The 27,087-nt window shown below is 42.2% G+C and overlaps 1 protein-coding gene across 1 annotated transcript in view; it reads left to right on the plus strand.

Moving 5' to 3' along the window:
• Nucleotides 1-27,087, plus strand: part of LOC120998306 (oocyte zinc finger protein XlCOF7.1-like) — a 1,981,422-nt gene that overhangs the window by 1,806,774 nt on the left and 147,561 nt on the right. Inside the window, exon 14 of the mRNA XM_040428964.1 lies at nt 6,344-6,425. Coding sequence (XP_040284898.1) covers nt 6,344-6,425 — 82 coding nt within the window. The remainder of the gene's footprint in view (nt 1-6,343; nt 6,426-27,087) is intronic.

Below are 27,087 nucleotides of genomic sequence, written 5' to 3' on the forward strand. Positions count from 1 at the left end.
TCATGTCACAGTAGATCACATTAAAAAAAACTTTTTTTTTTTTTACTGTAATATAATTGAAGTTAGTTGCCTGCAAGCGTGTGTGTTAGGCCTACAGTGTGTACTGTGCCAAATACTGTCAGTGCACAGTGCCACCGGTACCACTCATATCTGATGTCACAGTAGATTACATTTAAAAAAAAACAACAACTTTTTTGACTGTAATATAATTGCAGTTAGTTCCCTGCAAGCGTGTGTGTTAGGCCTACAGTGTGTACTGTGCCAACTACTGCCAGTGCACAGTGCCACCACTCATATCTGGTGTCACAGTAGCTTGCACGCTTAGTACAACTAATCTAAAAAAAATGACAGGAAGAGGCAGGCCACCCCGCAGGGGCCATCGTGGTCGTGGTGCTGTGATTCCCTTTGGCCCTAGACTAATGCCCAGTGTTCAGAGGCGACGTACCCTGAACTCGAAAAGTTATGAGGACATAGTTGACTGGCTTACATAGGACACCCAATCTTCTACAGCTTCCGCTCGGACCCTTGACGCACCATCCTCCTCCAGCTCAGCTTCGGGCACCTCTCAAGTTACCACTCGCCCGCCTGCCGCCACCACCAACACTAGCACCACAGCTGCTTCACTTGATCTGTCAGAGGAGTTATTTACACATCCGTTGGATGAAATGAGTGATGCGCAACCATTATTGCCAGAGGATGGAGATAACAGGGATATGTCTCAGTCAGGCAGCATTACACACATGGACGTACGGTGTGATGATGATGATGTTGTACCCGCTGCTGCTTCCTTTGCTGAGTTGTCAGATACAAGTGAAGTGGTTGATGATGACGATGTGTCCGTGGATGTCACGTGGGTGCCCGCTCGAAGAGAAGAAGAACAGGGGGTTAGTTCAGATGGGGAGACGGAGAGGAGGAGGAGACGAGTTGGAAGCAGGGGGAGTTCGTCGCAAGGATCTAGTGGCACAGTCAGACAGCATGCATCGGCACACGGGGTCAGCCAGACAGCACGCCAATCAACGCATGCTGTTTCCACCACCAGAATGCCGTCATTGCAAAGCTCAGCAGTGTGGCATTTATTTTGTGTGTCTGCCTCTGACAACAGCGATGCCATTTGCAACCTGTGCCAAAAGAAACTGAGTCGTGGGAAGTCCAACACCCACCTAGGTACAACTGCTTTGCGAAGGCACATGATCTCACATCACAAACGCCTATGGGATCAACACATGAGTACAAGCAGCACACAAACTCAAAGCCGCCATCCTCCTCCTGGTCCAGCATCTTCAGCCACGTCAACCACTGCTGTCCTCCTTGCCCCCTCTCAACCATCCGCCACTCCGCCTCTCACCTTCAGCAGCTCCTGCTCATCTGCCCACAGTCAGGTGTCTGTCAAGGAAATGTTTGAGCGTAAGAAGCCAATGTCACAGAGTCAACCCCTTGACCGGCGTCTGACAGCTGGCTTGTCGGAACTCTTAGCCCACCAGCTTTTACCATACAAGCTGGTGGAGTCTGAGGCCTTCAAAAAATTTGTAGCTATTGGGACACCGCAGTGGAAGGTACCCGGCCGAAATTTCTTTTCACAAAAGGCAATCCCCAACCTGTACTCTATTGTGGAAAAGGAAGTCATGGCATGTCTTGCACACAGCGTTGGGGCAAGGGTCCATCTGACCACTAATACCTGGTCTGCAAAGCACGGTCAGGGCAGGTATATCACGTACACTGCGCATTGGGTAAACCTGCTGATGGCTGCCAAGCATGGAATGCGTGGCTCTGCAGAGGAGTTGGTGACACCGCCACGACTTGCAGGCAGGCCTGCTGCCACCTCCTCTACTCCTCCTACTCCATCTTCTTCCATAACCTCCTCGGCTGAGTCCTCTTCTGCTGCTGCGTCTTGCTCCAAATCAACTGCACCCCCCAGCTCCCCAGGGGCTATTCCACATCCCAGATATGACAGTGTCATGCCGTCTTGGGGTTGACTTGCCTGAAAGCAGAGAGTCACACCCGACCAGCACTCCTGTCCACCCTGAATGCACAGGTGGATCAGTGGCTGACTCTGCACCAACTGGAGATCGGCAAAGTGGTGTGTGACAACGGAAGCAATTTGTTGGCGGCATTGAATTTGGGCAAGTTGACACATGTGCCGTGCATGGCACATGTGTTGAATCTGATCGTACAATGCTTTATGCATAAGTACCCAGGCTTACAGGACGTACTCAAGCAGGCCAGGAAGGTGTGTGGCCATTTCAGGCGTTCCTACACGGCCATGGCACACTTTTCAGATATTCAGCGGCGAAACAACATGCCAGTGAGGCGCTTGATTTGCGACAGCCCGACACGTTGGAATTCAACACTCCTAATGTTCGACCGCCTGCTCCAACAAGAAAAAGCTGTCAACGAGTATTTGTATGACCGGGGTGCTAGGACAGCCTCTGCGGAGCTGGGTATTTTTTTGCCACGTTACTGGACGCTCATGCGCAATGCCTGTAGGCTCATGCGTCCTTTTGAGGAGGTGACAAACCTAGTCAGTCGCACCGAAGGCACCATCAGCGACATCATCCCATTTGTTTTCTTCCTGGAGCGTGCCCTGTGAAGAGTGCTGGATCAGGCCGTAGATGAGCGTGAAGAGGAAGAGTTGTGGTCACCATCACCACCAGAAACAGCCTTATCAGCATCGCTTGCTGGACCTGCGGCAATGCTGGAAGAGGAGTCTGAGGAAGAGGAGTCAGAGGAGGAATGTGGCTTTGAGGAGGAGGAAGACCAACCACAGCAGGCATCCCAGGGTGCTTGTTGTCACCTGGGTGTTGTACGTGGCTGGGGGGAAGAACAGACCTTCAATGAGATCAGTGAGGACGAGGAACGGGACATGAGTAGCTCGGCATCCAACCTTGTGCAAATGGGGTCTTTCATGCTGTCATGCCTGTTGAGGGACCCTCGTATAAAAAGGCTGAAGGAGAACGACCTGTACTGGGTGGCCACGCTACTAGACCCCAGTTATAAGCAGAAAGTGCCTGAAATGTTACCGATTTACCGCAAGTCGGAAAGGATGCAGCAGTTCCAAAACAAGTTAAAAAGTATGCTTTACACAGCGTATAAGGGTAATGTCACAGCACAACGGGAATCTAACAGGGGAAGAGGTGAAAGTAATCCTCCTCCTACCACGACCACGCCGGCAAGGACAGGACACTTTACAGACTTGTTGTTGATGGAGGACATGCGGAGCTTTTTAAGTCCTATGCATCGCCACAGCCCTTCGGGGTCCACCCTCAGAGAACGACTCGACCGACAGGTAGCAGACTACCTCGCCTTAACTGCAGATATCGACACTCTGAGCAGCGATGAACCCCTTGACTACTGGGTGTGCAGGCTTGACCTGTGGCCTGAGCTATCCCAATTTGCGATAGAACTTCTGGCCTGCCCCGCTTCAAGTGTCCTGTCAGAAAGGACCTTCAGTGCAGCAGGAGGTATTGTCACTGAGAAGAGAAGTCGCCTAGGTCAAAAAAGTCTAGATTACCTAACCTTTATTAAGATGAATGAGGCATGGATCCCGAAGGGACTGACAGTGGGTGATACATTCGACTAAAAAAGGCCTGATGAGATGAGATGCCTTGGGCTAAAAATGGTCCACACGCTGCTGTATTTTATCTCTGCATGCCGGATGACTTGCGTGACTTCTCCGCCACCAACTAGGGTTCAAGCCGCAATGTTTTAGTGCACTTTCTGCCTGGAAAACATCAATTTTTCTGGCCGCTGCTACAGCAGCAGCTGCAACAATACCTAATTTTTCAGGCATGAGCACATGCCTAATTTTTCTGGCCTCTGGTGCTGCACTGTGGCTGCAAAAAAAAAAAAAAAAAGGCACATACATCTGTCAATTCCCCTTCGTGATCGTTACCTTGTTGTGGTGAAGGGGCTTGCGTATCGCAATGAAGCGATCACCTCCATGAGTGTGTTGGCAATGGCAATGTTGGCACACCCCAGATGAGATAAGGTCGTTGCTTCATTGTGAACAGACCAAAAGCGATCGACTGGATAATTTTGCATAGAAAAAACATGAATTTTCTTTGTGATCATCTAAGGTGATCATTAAAGCCTACTAGGCCAACAATGGGCCCACACTGCAGAATCATTGTTTTCTGGGTCACTTAACTGTCACTGAACTACCTCAGCACGACCATAGGCTTTGAAAAACCGGCATCGACTGCAATCTCCAAAACGTGCGCACGAGACCAGTCATCACTACACCAAGATTGACGCATAGAGGAATAAAATTTATGTCATGAGTGTGTCAACTATTGACAACTCTTTGCGGTTGTCTAAACTCTATTCCATACACGTCCCCTGATAGGGGACGTAACAGGGATTAAATTGATAGGAATAGTACTACTTAACATACCACTCTCATTGGGATTGCATAGTACAGTGCACGGCGCACGTGCAGTGCCCCAAATTGGAAGTAAGAAGACCAACCAAGCATCTTTTTCCATCTTCCGGTTCCTAAAATCTATTCCATACACGTCCCCTGATAGGGGACGTAACAGGGATTAAACTGATAGGAATAGTACTACTTAACATACCACTCATATCTGGTAGCACAGTAAATTGCACGGCGCACGCGCAGTGCCCCAAATTGGAAGTAAGAGGAATCTATTCCATACACCACACCGGCCCCTGATAGGGGACAAAACAGAGATTAAACTGAGAACAGATTTTTTTAATAAAAAAAAAGAGGACAGCCTCTGCGGAGCTGGGTATTTTTTTGCCGCGTTACTGAACGCTTATGCACAATGGCTGTAGGCTCATGCGTCCTTTTGCGGAGGTGACAAACCTGGTCAGTCAAACCCAAGGCAACATCATCGACCTCATCCCATATGCGTTTTTTCTGGAGCGTGCCCTGCGAAGAGTGCTGGATCAGGCCGTAGATGAGCATGAAGAGGAAGAGTTGTGGTCACCATCACCACCAGAAGCAGCCTTGTCGTCGTCGATTGATGGACCGGCGGCAACGCAGATAGAGGAGTCAGAGGAGGAAGTTGGCTTTGAGGAGGTGGAAGACCAACCACAGCAGGCGGCCCAGGGGGCTTGTTGTCACCTTTTGGGGACCCTTGGTGTAGTACGTGGCTGGGTGGAGGAAGAGACCTTCAATGATGTCAGTGAGGACAAGGAACGGGACATGGCTAGCTTGGTATCCAACCTTGTGCAAATGGGAAGTTTGCGGTTGTGCAAATGGACTGTTTGCGGTTGTTTGCGGTGCGTTAAATGGGGAGTTTGGTCTGTCAGAGTTTGGTCTGTCACTGTGAAGCAGGCGTAACCCTTACACTACCTGATCGATACAACATCATACCTGATGTTTTAAAGAACGTTATTCCAAACAATTTAGGAATGTTAGGTGATTTATGCCCTTTATGGATTAAAACCCGACTGCGTCAACTACGTAATTTTCCATGGGAGTTTTGTCATGGACCCCCTTTCGGCATGCCACAGTCCAGGTGTTAGTCCCCTTGAAACAACTTTTCCATCACTATTGTAGCCAGAAAGAGTCCCTGTGGGTTTTAAAATTCGCCTGCCTTTTGAAGTCTATGGCGGCTCGCCCGGTTCGCCCGTTCGCGAACATTTGCGGAAATTCGCGTTCGCAGCTTGCAAACGGAAAATTTTATGTTCACGACATCTCTAGTTATTACCACATAAAGTGACACATGTCAGAATTTCAAAATTAGGCCTGGTCAGGAAGGGGGCAAATGGCCCGGTCTGGAAGTGGTTGGTTAAAGACGACGATATAATCGTTCACAGGATGGGATAAATATGTGACCACTGAGACCCCACTTATCATGACAACGAGGGTCCCGTGTCCTCCTTGTGGATGTAACAGATGTTCTCATAGATATCTCCAGCATTTTCACTGACCGTGACGGGAGCAGCAGACATGTAAAGCCACCGCTCCATCCATGTGAGGACACAGGACCCCTGTTCTCATGATCTGGGAGGGTCCTAGTGGTGGGATTTCTATGTGGGGTGACTGGATTAGTTTGGGGTTTGGTAGAAAGTGGGTCAGGAGCGGAACATTGTTATTTAGGCCCCAATAAATAAACCTAGAAGTGAAGGAGCTGAGAGAAGAGTCTGATCTATAGACAGATCTACAGGAGGCCATGTATTCAGTCACTGTGTGCTTGTGTCTCCACAGATGGATCCAGGAGGAGAAATCCCCCCAAAAGATGTCCCCATCCTCTGTATTCCCAGGACTGTCCAGAGGAGAAGCTCCCAGAGAACCATCAGGTAGATGGAGCTGATGTCTCACCAGAATCTGACCAGAAAGTGATTGGACCAAAGATCAATTTACATTTTTCTTGTTTAGGATGAAAATCTGATTGATATTAAGGTTGAGGTTAAAGATGATGATGATGAAGAGGAGATGGATTTATGTGGCGATCATCAGTGTAAGAATTGTCTGCATTGAGGGTCACCTAGATGCTACTCCCATCATCCTATCATCACATGTAATCCTTTCACTATGTGTTTCTTACAGATGGAATCATAGAAAGAAATTCCCCTAAGAGATGTCCCCGTCCTCTGTATCCCCAGGATGGTCCAGAGGAGAAGCTCAAAGAGAACCATCAGGTACATTGAGCTGAGCCCTATACACATCTATATAGCGGGGTCCTGCAGTCATAGAGGGGTCATAGATTGTGGGGGTCTCTTATGTGGATCTGTTAGATTTTCCACCTGTCTGCTGTATTGTACTGAATTGTTACAGATGACAAATCAGGGGGAAGATCTGACTGATATTAAAGTGGATGATGAAGAAGAGCGGATGATGGGCGAGCCCCCGTGTAAGAGTGAGGTGGAGGAGGACATTCCAGTCCATGTGACCACAGGTATGGAATAATGAATGGAGAATGGCGAACTCTGTGTGCACACCAAGTTAGGTGTGTTTAGGCCACTCTTTCAGCTGACCGCTATCCCTCCGACTCCCCCATATACCTCCATGCTCGGCTCGGCTGAGTGTCTGGGTTTTCAGTGGGGCGTCCAGATACTTCTTGTGGATATTTATCTCCCGGGAGAACAAAAGGATCGGTCACTAAAATTCCGAACACCCGATACTTCTCTCCCACGACCTGATCTGCCCTCAGTGAAGCAAGGCTGTTATTTTATGTTCTTTTTCAGTAGTCTCCATTATTCTGACTGCTATTGATGTTCTGCTGCTGGTCTATGTATACCGGCTCCAAAGGAATAGGAAATATGAAGGGAGGACGTCTCCTCCTTCTTCCTGCTGGATCCACTTCTGGAAACTCCATCAAAACCTCAACCATTTTCATTGACCGTTGTAGCCCATTTACTCCAGGGGTCCTAGATGTTATGATATCTGCTTAAGTTGTCAGTTTTTATAAAGTATCTTCTCATTTCCTAACTAAGGTTTTTTAGATGGCCTCCCTCCCATACCCGTATCTGTCCCCGCGCACAGTTTTTAGTATCTTTTGCTCTTCCTGAGGCTTGCTGTACCAAGTGGGCTTCTGATTAAGTGGAGTTAAAGAAAATAACTTCTGGTGCTGAGTGTGATAGCAGGTGGCTGAGTGTGGTTTGAAGCAGAGATCATTGAAAGTTAAGTTTTTGCATTTTAGTACTGCCATTTAAAACTTTTTTTTTTTTTTTCTGCTTGATTAAGGGCAGTAGCCTGGGCAACCAGGTGCTATAAATTGCACCACTGAACTCTCCCAGAGCTTGCTCTTCCTGAAGCTTGCTGTACCAAGTGGGCTTCAGATTAAGTGGAGTTAAAGAAAAGGAGTTTAAGACAAGGAGCAAAAAACTAAGGTTGGATAGAATTTCCTTGTGTGTTGTTGGCTTGATTCCAGCTAGTCCATCAACTACTGCAGACAGGGTCTAATTCTAACTCATATTTACTGTTTTTATTCTTTACTGCTATCCCCATTAAACATGTGCTCCATGGACAATGCCACTAAGTGTGTGTCCTGTGCAGTGTGTCCGTGCCTTGAAGAGCCGTTCTAGGGTGAATACTTTTGCGCTAGATTCAATCATGTTGTATATTTGGAAGCCCAGATCTTGGATCTAAATAAGCAGCTTGAAATACTCAGGGGCATTGCAAAACTGGAGAGAGGCTTAGACCTCACTGTGCAGGTGCTGACTGGGGTCAATGAAATGGAGGGGGGTGGAGGAGGGCAAGATCATAACTATCAGATCAGCAGTTGGGTTAATGTAGAAAGAAGGGGTAGAGGGGAAAGTGCCAGGGAGGCTAGTCCTGAGCTGGCACGTCCTAGTAAATATGCCTGTTTGGCTGATATTAGGGATGAAAGCCCAGGGCCAGCAACACTGCAGCAGGTCATTTCTCCTAACAACCAGGAGGATGACCGCTGCAGGAAGGATGGGAAAAGGAGTGCAGCAAAGGTCAGACAGATGCTGGTGGTAGGGGACTCTATTATTAGGCGGACAGACAGGGTCATCTGTCGCAGAGACCGTGAATGCCGAACAGTGTGTTGTCTGCCGGGTGCTCGGGTTCGGCATATTGCGTATCGGATTGACAGATTGCTGGGTGGGTCTGGGGAAGACCCGGCGGTCATGGTACACATTGCACCAATGACAAAGTCAGTGGGAGATGGAAGGTCCTTAAAAATGATTTTAGGGAGCTATGTGAGAAGCTCAAGTCCAGGACCTCCAGGGTAGTGTTTTTAGAAATACTACTAGTGTCACGAGCGTCACCAGAGAGACAACAGGAGCTTAGAGAGTTAAATAAGTGGGTCAGAAGCTGGTGCAGGAAGGAAGGGTTTGGGTTCATGTAGAACTGGGCCGACTTCGCAGTCGGTTACAGGCTGTACAGTAGGGACGGGCTGCACCTCAATGGGGAGGGTGTAACTGCCCTGGGGGAAAAATGGTTAGATGGCTGGAGGAGCTTTTAAACTAGGATCTGGGGGAGGGGTGGGGGGGTCATACTAATAAGGGAGTAGATAGTGTAGATAGAGAGCGGGTTATAGAAGGGGACAGTGGGGATTTAGTGGGGGCCGGGGTTAGCAAGGAAAATAGAGAGAAGACTGGGAATAACTATACATTTATAAAAAATAGAACTGCTGGTAATAAGAACCTGTTACATACAAAAATGTAAACGGATAATCACTTTACAGGTAATAGTAATTTAAAATGTATTTTCACAAATGCCAGAAGTCTAGCTAGAAAAATGGGAGAGCTGGAGGCTATGGTACTAGTAGAACACATAGATGTAGTTGGTGTAGCTGAGACATGGTTGGACTCTTCGCATGACTGGGTTGTTAATATTGAGGCTTTTACACTATTTAGGAAAGACCGGGTCAATAGAAAAGGTGGTGGCGTGTGCCTGTATGTGAGGAGTTATCTGAAGACAAGTGTGAAAGACGCAATTGAGGGTGCGGATGGTGAGGGTGTGGAAACCTTATGGGTGGAAGTTCAAAGGGCTATAAACACTGAAAAAATAATACTTGGTGTAATCTATAGACCCCCTAACATCACAGAGGAGATATAAACACAACTGTATAACCAAATAGAGCGGGCGGCACAGGCGGGTACAGTGGTCATAGTGGGAGATTTTAACTTCCCAGACATTGACTGGGGTCACGGTTCTGCCTCAACTGCAAAGGGGAGAAAATTCCTCAACTTGATGCAGGACCACTTTATTGACCAGTTTGTAGAAGCTCCCACTAGGGGCGATGCTCTGTTGGATCTGGTAATTTCTAATGATGCAGAGCTTGTTGGTAATGTTACTGTTCGAGAAACACTAGGTAATAGTGACCACAATATAATTTTATTCCCCCTAAACTATAAGAAGCAAACTCTGTCAGGCAGAGCAAAGACACTGGATTTCAAAAAGGCTAATTTCCCTGGGTTGAGGGCAGCATTTCAGGGCATAGACTGGGAGCAGCTACTGTCACATAATAATACTGAGGATAAGTGGGAGAGCTTCAATTGCACATTGAGTAATTGCACTTAAAAAATCTGCAAAAAGGAGATAAAATTTGCAAAGGTACAAAACGAACAGCAGGTAACAAAAGAAAGCAAAACAAATCCCAAAAAGTTTTTTAAATATATAAATGCTGAAAAACCTAGGTCTGAGCAGCTAGGTCCCCTAAATAATGGTAAAGGGGGGGGTAGTCACTGAAGATAAGGAAAAGGCAGAGTTCCTAAATAGTTTTTTTTAGCTCTGTATATACAAAAGAAGAGAAAGGAGCTGATATCTGTGGCGCCGGGGTTCTTAGTACATCCAGCGATATACTCAATAGGCTAACTGTAGATATGGTCCAAGAGAAGTTAAATAGGGTAAATGTGAATAAAACTCCGGGTCCAGATGGATTACACCCAAGAGTGCTTAAAGAGCTCTGTTCAGTCATTGCTGTGCCCCTGTTTATAATTTTTAAGTATTCTTTAGGGACTGGTACAGTGACAAGTGATTGGCACAAGGCAAACGTGGTGCCCATATTCAAAAAAAGATCAAGGTCCTCCACAGGTAATTATAGACCAGTTAGTTTAACTTCTGTTGTGGGAAAAATGTTTGAAGGAATCTTAACCCCTTATTGACCAATCATTGAGCAGGCACCTCGGCTAAATGCGCGGGGGGGTCCCCAGACCCCCCCCCCCCGTGTCGGCGATGAATTCAGACCTGCGGTTTGCGGCTTTTACCTGGTGCGGCGGCGGTGGTGCCATCGGGTCCCCATGGGGCTGCAGGGGGGACCCGATGGCATGGAAGGCAGCGCGATGCCTTCCTGAGGCATCGCCGCTGCCTTCCTGTGACGTGCCTGTGAGATCCAGCCCCCTGGATCTCGCAGGCCGGAAGCTGTATGAGTAATACATACAGTATTACTCATGCAGCCAATGCATTCCAATACAGAAGTATTGGAATGCATTGTAAAGGATTAGACCCCCAAAAGTTCAAGTCCCAAAGTGGGACAAAAAATTAAGTGAAAAAAAAAGTTTAAAAAATAAAGTTTTCCCCCCAAAAAATTAAAAGTTTCAAGTAAAAATAAACAAAAACGTCATTTTCCTCAAATAAAGTAAAAAAAAAATGGTAAAAAATAGGGGGGGGGGGGTGAGTATACATATTAGGTATCTGTGCTAAATAAACCATTTTTTGTCACCTTACATCACAAAAATAGTAATAGCAAGCGATCAAAAAGTCATATGCACCCCAAAATAGTGCCAATCAAACCGTCATCTCATCCCGCAAAAAATGAGACCCTACGTAAGATGATCGCCCGAAAACTTAAAAAACTATGGAATATGGAGACACTAAAACATGATTTTTTTTTGTTTCAAAAAATATATTATTGTGTAAAACTTACCTAATATGTATACTTTTTTTTATTTATGTATCGCTGCGTCCGTATCGACGGGCTCTATAAAAATATCACATGACCTAACCCTTCAGATGAACACCGTAAAAAATGTAAAATAAAAACTGTGCTAAATAAACAATTTTTTGTCACCTTACATCACAAAAAGTGTAATAGCAAGCGATCAAAAAGTGACACGCACCCCAAAATAGTGCCAATAAAACCGTAATCTCATCCCGCAAAAATCATACCCTACCCAAGGTAATCGCCCAAAAACTGAAAAAATTATGTCTCTCAGACTATGGAAACACTAAAGCATGATTTTTTTTGCTTCAAAAATGAAATCATTGTGTAAAACTTACATAAATAAAAAAAAGAATACATATTAGGTATCGCCGCATCCGTAACAACCTGGTCTATAAAAATATCACATGATCTAACCTGTCAGACGAATGTTGTAAATAACAAAAAATAAAAACGGTGCCAAAACAGCTATTTCTTGTTATCTTGCCTCACAAAAAGTGTAATATAGAGCAACCAAAAATTATATGTACCCTAAACTAGTACCAACAATACTGCCACCCTATCCCGTAGTTTCTAAAATGGGGCCACTTTTTTGGAGTTTCTACTCTAGGGGTGCATCAGGGGGGCTTCAAATGGGACATGGTGTCAAAAAAAACAGTCCAGCAAAACCTGCCTTCCAAAAACCGTATGGCTATCCTTTCCTTCTGCGCCCTGCCGTGTGCCCGTACAGCTTTTTACGACCACATATGGGGTGTTTCTGTAAATTACAGAATCAGGGCCATAAATATTGAGTTTTGTTTGGCTGTTAACCCTTGCTTTGTTACTGGGAAAAATGGATTAAAATGGAATATTTTCCCAAAAATTTAAATTCTAAAATTTCATCTCCATTTGCCAATAACTCTTGGGGAACACTTAAAGGGTTAACGATGTTTGTAAAATCTGTTTTGAATACCTTGATGGGTGTAGTTTCTTAGATGGGGTCACTTTTATGGAGTTTCTACTCTAGGGTTGCATCAGGGGGGCTTCAAATGGGACATGGTGTCAAAAAAACCAGTCCAGCAAAATCTGCCTTCCAAAAAACGTATGGCATTCCTTTCCTTCTACACCCTGCTGTGTGCCCGTACAGTAGTTTACGACTACATATGGGGTGTTTCTGTAAACTACAGAATCAGGGCCATAAATATTGAGTTTTGTTTGGCTGTTAACCCTTGCTTTGTAACTGAAAAAAAAAAATTAAAATGGAAAATCTGCCAAAAAAGGGAAATTTTGAAATTGTATCTCTATTTTCCATTAATTCTTGTGGAACACCTAAAGGGTTAACGACATTTGTAAAATCAGTTTTGAATACCTTGAGGGGTGTAGTTTCTTAGATGGGGTCACTTTTATGGAGTTTATACTCTAGGGGTGCATCAGGGGGGCTTCAAATGGGACATGGTGTCAAAAAAAACAGTCCAGCAAAATCTGCCTTCCAAAAACCGTATGGCATTTCTGTCCTTATACAACCTGCTGTGTGTCTGTACAGTAGTTTACGACCACATATGGGGTGTTTCTGTAAACTACAGAATCAGGGCCATAAATATTGAGTTTTGTTTGGCTGTTAACCCTTGCTTTGTAACTGAAAAAAAAAATTAAAATGGAAAATCTGCCAAAAAAGGGAAATTTTGAAATTGTATCTCTATTTTCCATTAATTCTTGTGGAACACCTAAAGGGTTAACAAAGTTAGTAAAATCAGTTTTGAATACCTTGAGGGGTGTAGTTTATAGAATGGGGTCATTTTTGGGTGGTTTCTATTATGTAGGTCTCGCAAAGTGACTTCAAACCTGAACTGGTCCCTAAAAATTGGGTTTTTGAAAATTTCTGAAAAATTTCAAGGATTGCTTCTAAACTTCTAAGCCTTGTAACATCCCCAAAAAATTAAATATCATTCCCAAAATGATCCAAACATGAAGTAGACATATGGGGAATGTAAAGTAATAACTATTTTTGGAGGTATTACTATGTATTATAGAAGTAGAGAAATTGAAACTTGGAAATTTGCAATTTTTTACAAATATTTGGTAAATTTGGTATTTTTTTTATAAATAAAAATAAATTTTTTGACTTCATTTTACCAGTGTCATGAAGTACAATATGTGATGAAAACACAGTCTCAGAATGGCCTAGATAAGTCAAAGCGTTTTAAAGTTATCAGCACTTAAAGTGACACTGTTCAGATTTGCAAAAAATGGCCAAGTCCAGAAGGTGAAATAGGGCCGAGTCCTTAAGGGGTTAAGGGACTATATACAGGAGTATGTGACTATAAATAATATTATATGTGATAACCAGCATGGGTTTACCAAGGACAGAAGTTGTCAGATTAACCTGATTTGTTTTTATGAGGAGGTTAGTAGTAGTAGCCTGGACAGAGAGGCGGCTGTGGATGTAGTGTTTCTGGATTTTGCAAAGGTTTTTGATACTGTCCCTCATAGACGCTTAATAAGTAAAGTAAGGTCTATTGGCTTGGAAAGTATAGTTTGTAATTGGATTGAAAACTGCCTGAAGGACCGTGTCCAGAGAGTTGTGGTCAATGATTCCTATTCAGATGGACCCGGGTTATAAGTGGTGACCCCAAGGTTCAGTGCTGGGCCCTTTATTATTTAATTTATTTATTAATGATATTGAGGATGGGATTAATAGCACCATATCTATTTTTGCAGATGACACTAAGCTGTGTAGAACTGTACGGTCTATGGAAGATGTCCACAAACTACAAGCTGACTTGAACAATCTGAGTGATTGGGCATCAACTTGGCAAATGAGGTTCAATGTGGACAAATGTAAAGTTCTGCATCTTGGTAGTAATAATCTCTGTGCTTCATATGTTCTAGGTGATGTGGCACTGGGAGAGTCACTTATAGAGAAGGATTTGGGTGTCCTTGTGGATGGTAGATTAAATTATGGTATACAATGTCAATCAGCCACCAGGATATTGTCATGCATTAAACGAGGCATGGACTCGCAGGGCAGGGATGTAATACTACCACTTTACAAAGCGCTAGTGCAGCCTCATCTGGAATACGCAGTCCAGTTCTGGGCACCAGTACATAGAAAAGATGCACTGCAGCTGGAAAAAGTACAGAGGAGAGCAACTAAAATGATAAGGGCCATGGAGGGTCTTAGTTAGGAAGAAAGATTAAAATAATTGAATTTATTTAGTCTTGAGAAGAGACGTCTAAGGGGGGACTTGATTAACCTGTACAAGTATATAAATGGGCAATACAAAAAATATGGCGAAAAGCTGTTCCATGTAAAATGTGCTTAAAAGACAAGGGGGTGCTGCCTCCGACTGATGAAGAAAAAGTTAAGTCTCCAGAAGCGTCAAAGCTTCATTACTGTAAGAACTGTGAATCTGTGGAATAGACTTCCTCAGTATGTGGTCACAGCAGGAACAGTGGACAGTTTCAAAAAGGGTTTAGACAAATTCTTAAAAGTAAAAAACATAAATGCTTATGAAAACGTGTAGAAATCTGAGTCTCACTTCCTTCTGGGATTCGCGTCCCCACCTATCCCTTGGTTGAACTTTATGGACGTTTGTCTTTTTTCAACCATATTAACTATGTAACTATGTAACGGTGCTGATAACTTCCCACTGATCTGTGCATCTTGGGGCAACACCACCACATGTGTTTCCGGCTTCCACAACTACAACACTCATCATTCTCATAAAAGCCAATTTTATACAAAATGTATAATACAATCTTCGTAGACCTCTCTCAAGGACTCTGAGATACTGTTTGGAAATTTCTCTCTATTTCATCCTAGGTCGACTCGAGAGGATCCACCCGCCATTTCTCATAGCGTTTTTGAATATTTTTCAGTAAACGGCTTTAACCCGTTAAGGATGATGACTTTTCAAAAATAATTTTCATTTTTAACTCCTCCCCTTTCCAAGAGCCATAAATCGAAGTCTGAAGTTATTTACTGAAGTCTTGCGAGAATTCAGAGATAATTAATTTCCCTCGCCAGAGCGCATACATTTGAATGCTGTATAGAGATGGATCTCCATGCAGCATTAAAACTAAGTTTTGAGATCTATAATCCAAAGCTCAATTCGCTCAACACTATTGAAACCATTGAAACTTCAGTGATCAGTTTCAAAGCCCCAAAATTTCATCAAAGATAAATGAGCAGATAACTAAGACAGATAAAACAGTCAGAAGTAGCTGCTAACGAGCATCTAATCCAACTATTTTACCAGAGAAATGTCCTTGATTGGTTGGATCTGAGTCTGGTTTTAGCTTATGCAACAAGCCGCCCCCCAGGGCCCTATCGCGTTCCAGGTTTAGTGGAATGCCGAGTGGTGTGGTGCGGCCTATATGTGTCACGGTGCTCCTACCTGGGTACAACGGACCCCAGGCTTAGGCTCTGAAGCAAATAAAGGGGAAATAGTTGAGGTAAGAGACAAAGAATAACTTGAGTCCAGACCTTGGTAAACTTTAACAGCAGCTTTACTTGGGTAAATTTGATTCCAGACAATATTCAGGCTTCTCTTACATTCAGGCTTTCTCTTGGTTCCAGCAGGCTTTGGCATAAACTGGTAGGCAAACTTGATAACTCTGCTTTCTCTCTTTCTCTGCTGGGCTGACAGGCTTGCTTAATAACTGATTTCTTTCTCTCTGCTGTGCTAAACTCTGCATGGGTCTAGTTACTGGACTTTTGGTCGGTTCTGGTATCCTTGGATTGGGGTGCCTTGGGCTGTTATCCCCCTCCTGACACTCAGTAAAGTAAATTAGCATGGATTCCGAGTGCTCTACAAGCTACCCCCCTTTGGTGGCTCCTGCTCTAGCCGAAGAACAATTTCCTCTGGCTGCTACTTCTTTCAGGTCTTCTTAGCTCCACTATGGAGTCTAAAACTGGAACAATCTAGAACTGCAACCCCTCCCTTCTGGTAGGAAGCAGGACTCGCTAATTCCTGCCCAAAAGGAGGAGAATGGAATGGTAAGTTCCATTCTATCCATAGATTTATCTCTCTTCCAGATACGCTGCCACCTGCCGGTGAACCAGGCATATTACATGTACAAAACAGTTGAATAACAATAATATCAATGCACAATAGTGAAGGACCTGGAAGTAAATACAAAGATGACATTCATGTTAACCATATTAGACAGTAGCGGAGTGCAGAAATGGTAATACCACTCCTGGGTATTACACTTACAATGGATCAGAAAAGACCATTGTATCCTGAGGGACCACTGTATATCCGTCATCCGTCAAGGGTTAATAAGAAGTTATTATTTTAGATTTTTCATTTATTTTTTGTGATTTAAACTTTTTTCAGACTGATTCCCTTTTTCTGTTAAAAAGTATACTGGGCACACTCACTTATGTAGAATCATATATTTTATTCAAGGACATGTAAGGTAAAGTAAAATCAATTATTTTAAAAAACACATATAAAATACAGTCAAGCAATATAAGAACACATGGATACAATAAAATATATAGATATAGAATAAATATTAGGACCAATGGTGGATAGGCTGGGGATGGTAAAAAATCAGTCCATATGAAAGTCAGAACAAATAGAAGTAAAGCCCAGCTGGTGGCTTGAGCTAATGTAGTGGCTAGTTTAACCAAGTACTATAAAGTTCACAGTCCTGATTCACTGCAAGAGGCTAGTGTAACTGTGGTACAGCAGAATTCACTTAAATGAGTATACTTGCGGCGTCCCGCTAATACTCACTGTGCTGTGCGGTTCCTTATGTAGATAAACTTGGAAACAAATTGTCGTTATCAGCTGCTGCTGTAGCAACTGAAAGATACTGTGTCTTTTCTCTGTGCCTTTGCGGTCCTCTGGCTGCCGCTCCGTAGTAGCAAGAAGCCGGTCAGCGCTGGGACTCAAGATGCTTTTCCCCTCGTCGGTATGTTATGCGACACACTCCTCGTGTGTTTGCGCTTGTAGGTCCCGGCGTATCAGGGGTTTAGTAAGGCACGGAGTTTCCAAAGACTTTGAATTGCCGCACGGCTCTGGATAGTTCAAGCACGTACTGTACTCCTTGGGGTTGTTCCGGGGGGCTCCTCACCAAACGCGTTTCGGGGTACTTGCCCCTTCTTCAGTGGTACAGGTTCCCCCACAACTGCCTACTTTTATAGTGTCTTACAAATGGTAATTGTTCAAACACATGATGAGCCTCCTCATTTGGCTCAAAAGCTGGCACGGAGTAGAAGAGTCCATTCCATTCAGATCCACCCAATTATCCACAAAAAAGACTTAAATTTCAAATAACCTACTGTTTAATACACATCATAATAATCCGATTCCTATAGGTACTAATACAATCCATTCCTAACTCTACATGTTATGTTGATTTCATTTCTTTCTCCATCAAATAAATTTATTTATACACTTCAGTGGTTTTATTCGTCTACAGAAAATCCCTTGCGGTATCTATGCGGTTTGGTTATTAATCACAGAGTTATAGCTAACAGATTAAATAACAATCATTCCCTACAGTCCTCTGTCATTTATATATGGCTACAATTACAAATAAATATAAAAATAAAAATAAAATTGTATAAATAAGAAATTTTTTCTAAAAATCTTTTTTATATATAAATAATTTTTTTTTTTCATATATAAAGATAAGAACAATAAAGTTAAAAAGTAAAACTATAAATATATATATAAACCACTTTATTTCATGCATTGTTAAAAATGTATAATTTATTTATTATAAATGCTTCCATTTTTCTTCATAATTTGAAAACCAGGGTGGATTATTGCACCCCGCAGGGGTTAAGATGTTGGGTGGAGGCCCCCCATGAAGGGCCGAACCCCCCAGGATATTACGCAACCTGCTGGGGTTTTGCCGTCCATAGGGGACATCCACCAATTTACAAGAATCCGAATAACTCGAATTCTGCATTCAATCCACCCGGCATCAAAGTGTTGAGTTCATAAATACGTTGGGACTCTAATCTGGACATTTTACTAATGTGGTCCCCGCCTCTCCATCCTTTCTCTACTTTGTCAATTGCCGCAAATCTTAGGCCTGTCGGGTTTTTGTCATGCATCAGTTTGAAATGTTTAGACAGGGTGTGGGTTTCTAAGCCCTTTTTAATGTTGGTGATGTGCTCTGAGATGCGTTTTTTTAAAAGTCTTTTGGTTCTCCCAACATATTGGCGTCCACATGGGCACTCAATGATGTAAATGACATTATCAGAGTTGCACGTTAAAAAGTCCTTTATCGTGTGTTTGTGTTTATTGACCGTTGAAACAATTTCACTTGTTTTCCGAGGAAAAGAAGTGATCCTACAGTTTACACACTTCCCGCATCTATGGAAACCCTCCATATTCAACCAGTTGTGTAAGGCGGTATTCCCGGGATTTCCTCTTTTGACCGTTGGGGCCACCTTATTCCCTAAATTAGGAGCTTTCGTGAAGGTTATCCGAGGTTTAATTGGGATTAGGGAGCCTATGGTTTTGTCTTTTTGTAGCCAACTCCAATGTTTCCCTATTATTTTTTGTATTTTCCTGTACTCATCATTAAAGGGTAGGGTAATCCTAATCTCTTCTGTTTCTTCATTTGAGTTTTTCACCTTTTCTACAAAAAAATCTTCCCTTTTCATATTCCTTACTTTATTTAGGGATCCGGTAATCAATTCTTCTGGGTAATTTTTCTCTAGAAATGCCTTTTTCATCTTGTTAGCCTCCTCTTCGAATTGATTCTCTTTTTCATTTGGAATTCTATTGCATGTCTCAACTTCAGATAAAAAGTGTGCATTAGGTAAATCATATTCTAATAAAATACATACAAATAGGGTCATTTATCAAACTGGTGTAAAGTAGAACTGTCTTAGTTGCCCATAGCAACCAATCAGACTCCGCCTTTCATTTTTGACAGCTCCTTTAAAAAATGAAAGGTGGAATCTGATTGGTTGCTATTGGCCACTAAGCCAGTTCTACTTTACACCAGTTTGATAAATCTCCCCAAAATTCGTTTACCTCAGACATTGTCATCTGGGGTAAACTCAATTTTTTAAACAAAAGTTGCATCTATAAATCTCCTATTTCCAAAAAAAAGGTAAAAAAAACTTTACTACCCTTCATTTTAGTAACCTCTTCCTAATACAAAATCTAATTTTAATCCTAACAGAAAATCTCAAGAATTCTGTGGAAAATGTCATATTAACAGTAGACTATAAAGAAAAAGATGAAGATATCGGGCAGCACTCTTCAGAAGAAAACCTAATTACCTGTAATGTACATCAAGGACTTAACTGTACAGACCCGTCATATAAACCTCCTAATCACGACGAACCTGCTCCTGACCAATCACAGATTGTTACCACAATTATTGGGCAGGAAGGGGGTAAAAGGTTTAATTGTGGGGAATGTGGGAAACACTTAAAAAACAGATCCACTCTTAATGCCCACAGAAAAATTCACATTGGAGAGAAAGCATTTTCATGTCCAGAATGTGGAAAATGTTTTAAAAATAAAGCAAATCTCATTATACATGAGAGAAGTCACACAGGAGAGAAGCCATTTTCATGTTCAGAATGCGGGAAAGGTTTTAAAAGTAAATCAGAACTTGCTTCCCATCAGAGAAAACACACAGGAGAGAAGCCGTATTTATGTTCAGAATGTGGGAAATATTATAAAACAAAAGTCATACTTAAAAAACATCAGAGAATTCACACTGGAGAGAAACCATTTTCATGTTCAATATGTGGGAGCCGCTTTATATGTAAATCAAGTCTTACTAAACATGTGAGAAGTCACACAGGAGAGAAACCATTTGCATGCTCAGTGTGTTCAAAATGTTTTTCAAATAAACCCGGTCTCGTTATACATGAGAGAAGTCACACAGGAGAGAAGCCATTTTCATGTTCAGAATGCGCGAAAGGTTTTACAAATAAATCAGATCTTGTTAAACATCTGAGATATCACACAGGAGAGAAGCCATTTTCATGTTCAGAATGCGCGAAAGGTTTTACAAATAAATCAGATCTTGTTAAACATCTGAGATATCACACAGGAGAGAAGCCATTTTCATGTTCAGAATGCGGGAAATATTATAAAACAAAAGTCATACTTAAAAAACATCAGAGAATTCACACTGGAGAGAAACCATTTTCATGTTCAATATGTGGGAGCCGCTTTATATGTAAATCAAGTCTTACTAAACATGTGAGAAGTCACACAGGAGAGAAGCCATTTGCATGCTCAGTGTGTTCAAAATGTTTTCCAAATAAAGCCGGTCTCGTTATACATGAGAGAAGTCACACAGGAGAGAAGCCATTTTCATGTTCAGAATGCGCGAAAGGTTTTACAAATAAATCAGATCTTGTTAAACATCAGAGATATCACACAGGAGAGAAGCCGTATCCATGTTCAGAATGCGGGAAAAGCTTTGTTACAAAAACCAAACTTAAAGATCATCAGAGAATTCACACAGGGGAGAAGCCATATTCATGTTCAGTATGTGGGAAATGTTTTGCAAGTAAATCATATATTAGTAGACATGAGGAAATTCACATAGATAGATCAAATGTAATTATTTATAAAGAAGGTCAAACTGTGCTACTGCAATTGCTATAAAGATATATTGGGTTTTATTATACATCAGAGAATTTACAGGAGTGAAGCCCTTTTAATGTCCAGAATGTAGAAAAGGTTTTACAAGTAAGTCAATTCTTGATGTATATCAGGGATTTCAGACAGGAGAGAAGCTATATAGATATATTTTAGACAAAAGTCAAGTCTTGTTGCACATGAGAAAAATCACACGGGAGATAAATGATTTTGATGTTCCTTAGGTACTATATGTTTTACAACATCATAAAATCTAATTTTGAAACTCACAAAAAGAAAAAAACACCCAAATTCGATTAACCTGAGGTCAACAGTGATCAGGATCAATGGAGGAAAAGTATTGTGGATTTGAGGAAGAAAATAAGAGCCTTGTTTACTGTAGAGCAGTGAAGATGAATTGTCACAATGAACCTTGCTTCCTACTGTATTCATACCTCGACTCCAGGCTCGGACTCACCCACAGGGAAACAGATGAATACCTCGGTGGTCCACTGACAAAGATGGGCCCTCAGTAACCCATTACAGCCTCTCAGCCAGCCTACATCCATACAACTCAGTGGTTAAGGTGATTTCTCGGTACAAAAGCAAGCCAGACAGTAACATTTTTCCCCAGGGACCCAACTTCTCAAAGTTTTTGCAGTAATCACCATAATGAATCATCTTGAGTGTCTTATTGCTGCCTGCCGCTATGTGAGTTTGTAATATTTGCATGTAGCTGTACAGTGGGCTTCCAGAATGAATTTTACTGGTGGGCTCTAGGCACCCTCATCTGACACTGTTCCATCCACACTGCAGGAGAATTCAGAGGAACATAGCAAAAAAGGAAGGACTTCCCTTAGAGACTTTTAGGTAACATAGGTGGACATATTGATATTTTTATATTCATTTGTACAGTATAGAAAGATAAAGGTGATGGGGAAAATAATAACTTAAATTTGTAATAATTTGTTACACAAAATATTCATAGATCTACCAAATCCTTCTCTGCCTTAAATACCCAGCGATGTCCCTACAGCAGGTGTTTATTAAAGAGTCTTATTCACATACTATATGTGTATTTTGGTCAGTATGTAATGTCCGTATTTATACCCCAAACTTAGGAGTAGGTCTAAAACATGGAAAACATGACCATATCTTAATTAAATTCTACTCTGTCTATGTTCTATTCGCTTACAAATATCATGTTACAAATGTTACAAGCAACAGGGGTCTACATCATGTTCATCTGGTTACTAATTTTGTTTGAGCGTTAGCCTTGTATCTGAATCTGTGTGTGGTTATTGCCTTCTCTGATTGATAAGGGTGGAGTTGCTGATAGATGAGCCTTTTATATATCCAGACTTTACTGGATATAGTCCTGTGTGTTTTATGTTTATTCTGGGAACTGTATTTCCACCATTAATTGCTGTGTTTGGTTTTTGTCTGTTGCTTTGCTGTAGCTGGCAGATTATTTTTTTTTACTTAAATTCAAATAGAGTAAGTTCAATATTGCCTCTTTTCTGCTGACTATCATTTATTCACTATCTTCACATGTGCCACACATCTGCCACCCACTCCATTGATGGATTATCTCCTTCTGTGACCCACAGCATTCAGTTCCTATCCACCGGTTATTTTTGTTTCAGTGTCATGTTTTTTGCCAGTGTTGAAACATTAGACTCGGGGCGGTGGCTCACTCTAGGCGGAATCCTGGAATAGGTGCTGCTAACCCAAAATTAGAGGGACACCCACCCTCTAGTAGTAATAGATTAAAAAGGCAAAGTTATGGGTGAGCACACTGCACTTGGACTTCAATAAAATCAGATAAAATTGTGAATAAAATTTAATTAAACCACAATAGTTGAACACGTGTATAATATCTAAAATGCAATAAAGTGCAATAAAATCCAAAGACAAAAATAAAATAAATAGCAATCCCTAAAATCTCAAAAGTTCACACTGGTTAAGTTCATAGGTGGGGATAATTCCTTATTGTCTCAATGGACGCTGAGGTATGTGTGTGACTGCACAGTGATAAAGTGCTCTGCAGTCACTGGACTCCAACACAAGGTATGCGGATAAACATACACAGAGAAATGTAGCTTCAGACTCCTGCACAATAGTAAAGTGCTATATAGTTACTAGACTCTGGTATAGAGAATATGGGTAATCGAAATATGACTTCAACACTCCTGCTGTGTGCAGTATCTTAAAGGACAGTCTTATTTTCCATAATCTTGTGCACTGGTACAGTAAGGTAGGTATTGCAATAGTTTTAGTCCCATGCCAATAACATATATGATTTCATGGATTGTGTCTTCTTACCTTCTGTTCAGTTTATCTTTCATGTGCGTCTTTTTCTGAATCGGACGAGGGACGAGCGGCGCGGGACACTGCCGGCGTCTCGCTCCATACTCCTCCAGCTCACTTACCCAGAATCTCGCGGGAGTTGGAGCGATATCTTGGTGATTAGCGTCCGACACAATCAAAAGGTAGATGTCTTTCTCGATTGTTTGATCGTAATTATAATCGTTTAGATTGTAGTAGATGTAGTAGATTGTAGATGAAGTAAATCCAGCGATCCACAATTTGGTGCTAATCAAGGATATAAAAGGCGGAGACAAACAGGTAATGCGGTACCATAGATGAAGGGAAGGAGAGTTACTGAAACGCGTCTGGTCTGGATCGCATACCTGTAAGAAGCACCTCCGCACCTACAAGCATGGCCATGCTGAAATATTGAGACAGAGGAATATCTAAACAATTATAAGACTGTCCTTTAAGATACTGCACACAGCAGGAGTGTTGAAGTCATATTTCGATTACCCATATTCTCTATACCGGAGTCTAGTAACTATATAGCACTTTACTATTGTGCAGGAGTCTGAAGCTACATTTCTCTGTGTATGTTTATCCGCATACCTTGTGTTGGAGTCCAGTGACTGCAGAGCACTTTATCACTGTGCAGTCACACACATACCTCAGCGTCCATTGAGACAATAAGGAATTATCCCCAACTATGAACTTAACCAGTGTGAACTTTTGAGATTTTAGGGATTGCTATTTATTTTATTTTTGTTTTTGGATTTTATTGCACTTTATTGCATTTTACATATTATACACGTGTTCAACTATTGTGGTTTAATTAAATTTTATTCACAATTTTATCTGATTTTATTGATGTCCAAGTGCAGTGTGCTCACCCATAACTTTTCCTTTTTAGTGTTGAAATTTTTTTATTTGTGATATCTTTGCAACTGTCTGTTGGGCAGTTCAGCCCTTCTGGAAGTCCTTGGGGTATGAGTACCAAGATCTATTGTTATCTATTGGACTGGCAAAGGTAAAGTCCAGTTCTGCAGTCTGTGTCGTTGCCAATACAAGATATTCACCAAAAGACACAGATGTCAATGAGGCCGTACTGTCTACTGGTCTCTTACATGTGAGGTATTGTTTCCTATTCTTCCATGAAGACGCATAACATTCTTATAAAGGCTAAGGATTACTAGAGTGCACAAGGACTAAACATTAAAGTATAAAGCCTTAATACAAAAACTGTATAATTGTGTTACTATCCACACAGGGATTCTACATGAGCCGATCCTGACACAATCATCTGCCATCAACCTGCTCTGTACATTATAACATTGTTGTGATCATAGATACACTAACAGCTCAGCTTTATATGATTCGGTCATGTAACCAGTGGTACGGCCACTTCTCCAAAGTCTCCCAAGAGACATTTTTTAATAACTGTTCCAGGCTGCATTTTTCTTAGGCTACTGTGAGCAGGATGTGTGTAAACGTGCTACCATGGCCGCAGTGTCTCCAGACTTGTCTCCCATCAAGCACTTCTGGGGATATTAGTTGGAAATTGCAAATGGAGCTGCCATCAGCGGATCTTGATGATTTGCGTGCCCAAGTGCATTCAGCATGGTAGAACATTCCTCAGACCACCATTAATAACCTCTTTGATGGCATGCCAAGACGTGTAAGTGTGTGTATATCTGCACGTGGAACTTATACCCCATACTGGACAAATTGAGATGTTTTGAATGTGTTGCATATCATTTATATGTATATCGATCCTGTGATTTCCATAATGCCATGTCTTTTCATTCTTGATGTTGAAATTTCAATGTTGAAGAGTGTAATACTTTAAAAACCTTTTGTGACTTTTCAAATAAAAACATCTTGAAATTCCAGTTTTCTTGGCCGTCGTACACAGCAAAACACAAGAGCAGTTAAGTCTCCGGCTGCTGGTAATTCACATGATGAAAAATTAAAAGGCCCACCAAGCCACTCCCCCCTCATCTGTTTTTCTACCACTCTGCTGGACGGGTGGCATTCTTCCTTGTGTCAGGTTTGGTATTTTTTCATGTTTAGTTTTGCTTTGATGGAGCGTACTGGTTCATTAAGGTTCATGAACCTTTTTGACTCCTTTCTAGATTGGCATGTGGTTTGCTTCCTGGCAGTAAGCTTGACGGCCACATTCAACTGGTTCTTGAAGCCTGCCCCTTTTGGTGATGCATCTAATGACACAAGCAGGTCCAGGTTATTCATAACGTGGGTGTAATCTTGGTGGAAGTAGAGTGTTGTCTCCATTGTTTTTTGCAAATTTTTTCCTAAGTTTCAAGCGGTGAAGCCTGTTTCTGCAAATTCCTCTGGGAGTGGGCTTACTTTGGGGTTTTTAGGGATTTTCATTTGGTCTCCACTCTGGTTAGAGCAAGGTTGCTCCGAGGATGTAGATGGGTGAAGTTTCTGTCATCAAACATTTTTAAGGTGCAATTTTCTTTGTGTCCTCCAATGCTTTCTCAAGGTCTACTGGAATACAGTGGCTATGCTGTTAAGTCCCCTGCCATGTGTCTTATCTTAATTACAAAACATCACTAAATCTTCAACAGATAGTTCCAGATGAAAAGATATTAAAGATCATGTATAAAACACTCTTATTAGCATAAACAAGGTGGTCATACACATTACACAGAAGTTGGTTGGTAGTTGAACAATCATCTGGTGAACAAGCGGTTTGCAGACATGTCAGAAATTAAATGCCTCATTAGATGGTCAAATTTCTCCACAACAAAGCATCCAATGCACTTGGGCTTTGAAACTGCTCATACACATTCAATAGGTGTCAACCAACAGCTATCTCTCCCAAATCCCCCCAGGCTTCAGCTTGGCCGAACATGTCTGTGTATTCTGTGGGGACAGTGGAGAGAGACGCCGCCAGACAGATTCTGGTGGCAGCTTATGTCACTAAAGAACAAAAGCAAAACATTTCATTTCAGCAGATCCTTTTCTCCTCTGACATCATCTGTGGGGGGGGGGGGGAGAGTCAGAAGCTCGCCAAACATATTAGGGGGGCAGCCAAACCTAAAACAAAAAAGTGGCCTAAACGGGTGAAAATGCTCCAAACCCAGACACTGTAGCGTGTCTATAACCGGGGGAGCAATTCCTCCGCATGCGGTCCGCAGACAACGGTAATCCCCAGCAATAAAATGCGTACAACGGAGGATGCCGGGGCGGACCACATGCACCACAAGAACATCTTACACAAAATGGAAGATATTGGAAAAGTTCTCAACTTTTAACATCGGCCTGAGGAATTAGCTAGTATTGTCAGTTGCGTATCATTTTGGTGCATTTTTTGCAGTGATTTGGGAAGCCAAACCTGCTGTTCTCAGTGGGTTCAGCTGACAAAATACTAATGTGGCCACCTTTAGATTGTCACTGATTACTACACTTCACTAACATTACAGTTGTTCAGACTGGCCATACATATTAAGTGAAACAGGGCGATGGATGAAAGATAATTCAGGGAACATTCTTCCAAAGAAAGATCTTTCATCCCCACTTTTTTATCTGACTACTGGCTGAAAATTTGAAACACGGCCAACTTCTTTTGAGATGATGATGGGATGTCATCAGTCGGCTAAAACGATTGTTTGTTGTTAAATTTCACCCAACGAATATTCCGTTTGGTTGAAATCTTCCGTTTTGATCAACTTTAGACTGATGTGTATGGCCACCTTTACAGTCTACAAGAAAGAGCAGTGATCGTTCCTGTCATTCAATCCACAGGGTCCTAATTCCTCTGTTCTGATTATCAATTCTAAAAAACCTTGTTGTGCAGGTGCACAGTGATATCACACCTACAGGCAGGGCTTTTTTTCTGGCGGAATGCACCGGAACGGCGTTCCACTACCTCG

The sequence above is a fragment of the Bufo bufo genome, chromosome 4 (genome assembly GCF_905171765.1).
Source record: "Bufo bufo chromosome 4, aBufBuf1.1, whole genome shotgun sequence".
NCBI classification, from domain to species: Eukaryota; Metazoa; Chordata; class Amphibia; order Anura; family Bufonidae; genus Bufo; species Bufo bufo.